General features: G+C 39.4%; 1 protein-coding gene across 1 annotated transcript; it reads left to right on the top strand.

Moving 5' to 3' along the window:
- LOC131156041 (heavy metal-associated isoprenylated plant protein 42-like) lies at nucleotides 1–1,380 on the top strand. Its single transcript, XM_058109492.1, has 3 exons — nucleotides 1–33; nucleotides 121–199; nucleotides 974–1,380. The coding sequence occupies exons 1-3, from the start codon at nucleotides 1–3 to the stop codon at nucleotides 1,378–1,380; spliced, it is 519 nt and encodes a 172-aa protein (XP_057965475.1).
- The last annotated feature ends 402 nt before the right edge of the window (nucleotides 1,381–1,782 follow it).

Here is a 1,782-nt window from a genome sequence, read left to right as displayed (position 1 = left end):
ATGGACGAAGCTCAATCATCTCCTATGTCTGACGTATTTTCTCCCCCTGCTTTTTCTTTCTTTCTGGGTAGATTTCATATATTTCACTGTCTCTATTTTTTGATGATATTTTTTTGGCAGCGTTATGTTCTTAAGATGAATCTGAACTGTTGTCAACATTGTCCGAAGAAAGTGTGCAAGTTGTTGTCCGGAGTCCATGGTATTTTTCATTGTCTCTGTTTTGCAATGGCATATTTTTCATTGTCTCTGTTTTATAATAGTTTTAATGGACTGTTGTCAACAATTCGTTGAAGAATCTAATCCTTAAGGCAACGACGGAGAAAAGTGAACTTGGTCCATAGTTGCAGCGCAGTGTAGACTATAGAGTGCGGTCCCTTTGATAGGTTGATACAAGTAGCCGTCAAGAATGGAGCGCCGGCTAGCGGTCACTCAAAATAAATCACCCAAAATTATAAGATATCGCAAGATTGCTGATTTATTTGAAGGATACTCTATTGTGACCCTTTGTTCAGATCCTTTGAATGGATAATGACCAAAATAAGGTTTAAAAACTTGGGTGCCGCATTTTTTAATTTCTTCTGCTAAAGCATGTATGCTGACAGCTGATCCTGCAATCAAACTAAGAATTCTAAGAATCAAGCAAAGTAATATCTATTATCTTTTGTTCTGTAATGAAGTGAGTAATAGTTCTAGACCCAGATGGATTTCGAAAGCCTTCTAAATCTTGAGATGAGTCATTTGTTTATGAAAAATGCTATTTTTTTTTTTATAAAAAAAAATCAGACATACACTATTAGAACCTTTCTAAAGGCTTCTTATTTGCATTTACATACCTCTAAACAGAGGCTAACTCTTAAATCCATACTTATTATATTATAGCTAGGCATTCCAGTAATTATTTTAATTATGTTTTTAGGCATTTACTTCATAAAAATGTGGTTTTAATTGGATGGTGTGCTTTGTATGTGAGCAGGGGTTTATTCTGTTTCGGTAGATGCAGAGAATGGGCTTGCAACAGTGGAAGGCAAAGTAGATCCACGCAAGCTGGTAAAGGAAGTTAAATCAATCCACAAAATAGCAGAGATCATATCTTCTACCCAGCAAAGTAACGCCCAAGCTGCCCAATGTACCACTGGGGAAAGTCAGGTCAACTCTCCTAACTGCAATCCTGCTCCTGCCCATCACCCAGTCGCACCACATACATATTACAGTAACGACTACCCGCCACCTACCTACGCTCAACCGACGGTGATGCCACCGCATTCCCCGAACTATTATGAGCCAATGCTGCCATTTTCACCGCCGCCACCACCTGCGTATCCTGTCCATGCCTCCAACTACATCAGCGATGAGAATGCTGCCGGGTGCACTATAGCGTGATGTGTGCTAGGAGAAGCCTTGGATTCATGAGTTTAAAACTGGGTGTGCATATCCCACGTATGGCGTTTTCCTACTAAAAGTTTTGCCTAGTCCTAGATCTCTTTGAGGATAAGGTGTAGAAGTTCGGTTCATACCCCATGCAGGGGGTTTACCTGCTAAAAATTTTGTCTAGTTCTAGCTGTCTTTGAGGATAAGGTGTAGAAGTTCGGCTATGAATTATAAACTAGAGCTCGAGTATTAATGTCGTTCCATAGAGGAACAAAGGAGTGACTTTTTGAGGTTTTGAGTATTGTTACTTTTCTCTTCAAACAGTATGAAGTTAGTTTGCTATGCTATTAAAAAGGGCATGTAAGTTGTCTCTTCGACGCCACACTGAGATTTTGGATTATCCAAGGCATGAAA

The sequence above is a fragment of the Malania oleifera genome, chromosome 5 (assembly GCF_029873635.1).
Source record: "Malania oleifera isolate guangnan ecotype guangnan chromosome 5, ASM2987363v1, whole genome shotgun sequence".
Taxonomy (NCBI): domain Eukaryota; kingdom Viridiplantae; phylum Streptophyta; class Magnoliopsida; order Santalales; family Ximeniaceae; genus Malania; species Malania oleifera.
Note: the sequence above shows the minus strand (reverse complement) of the source record. Positions and strands in the feature narration are given on the sequence as shown.

What these genes read in the sequence shown, in the direction of transcription:
- LOC131156041 (XM_058109492.1), top strand. Translation starts at nt 1, where the DNA reads ATGGACGAAGCTCAATCATCTCCTATGTCTGAC. An exon ending in AATCATCTCCTATGTCTGAC is followed by an intron (nt 34 to 120) that starts GTATTTTCTCCC and finishes TTTTTTTGGCAG; the next exon opens with CGTTATGTTCTTAAGATGAA. An exon ending in GTTGTTGTCCGGAGTCCATG is followed by an intron (nt 200 to 973) that starts GTATTTTTCATT and finishes GTATGTGAGCAG; the next exon opens with GGGTTTATTCTGTTTCGGTA.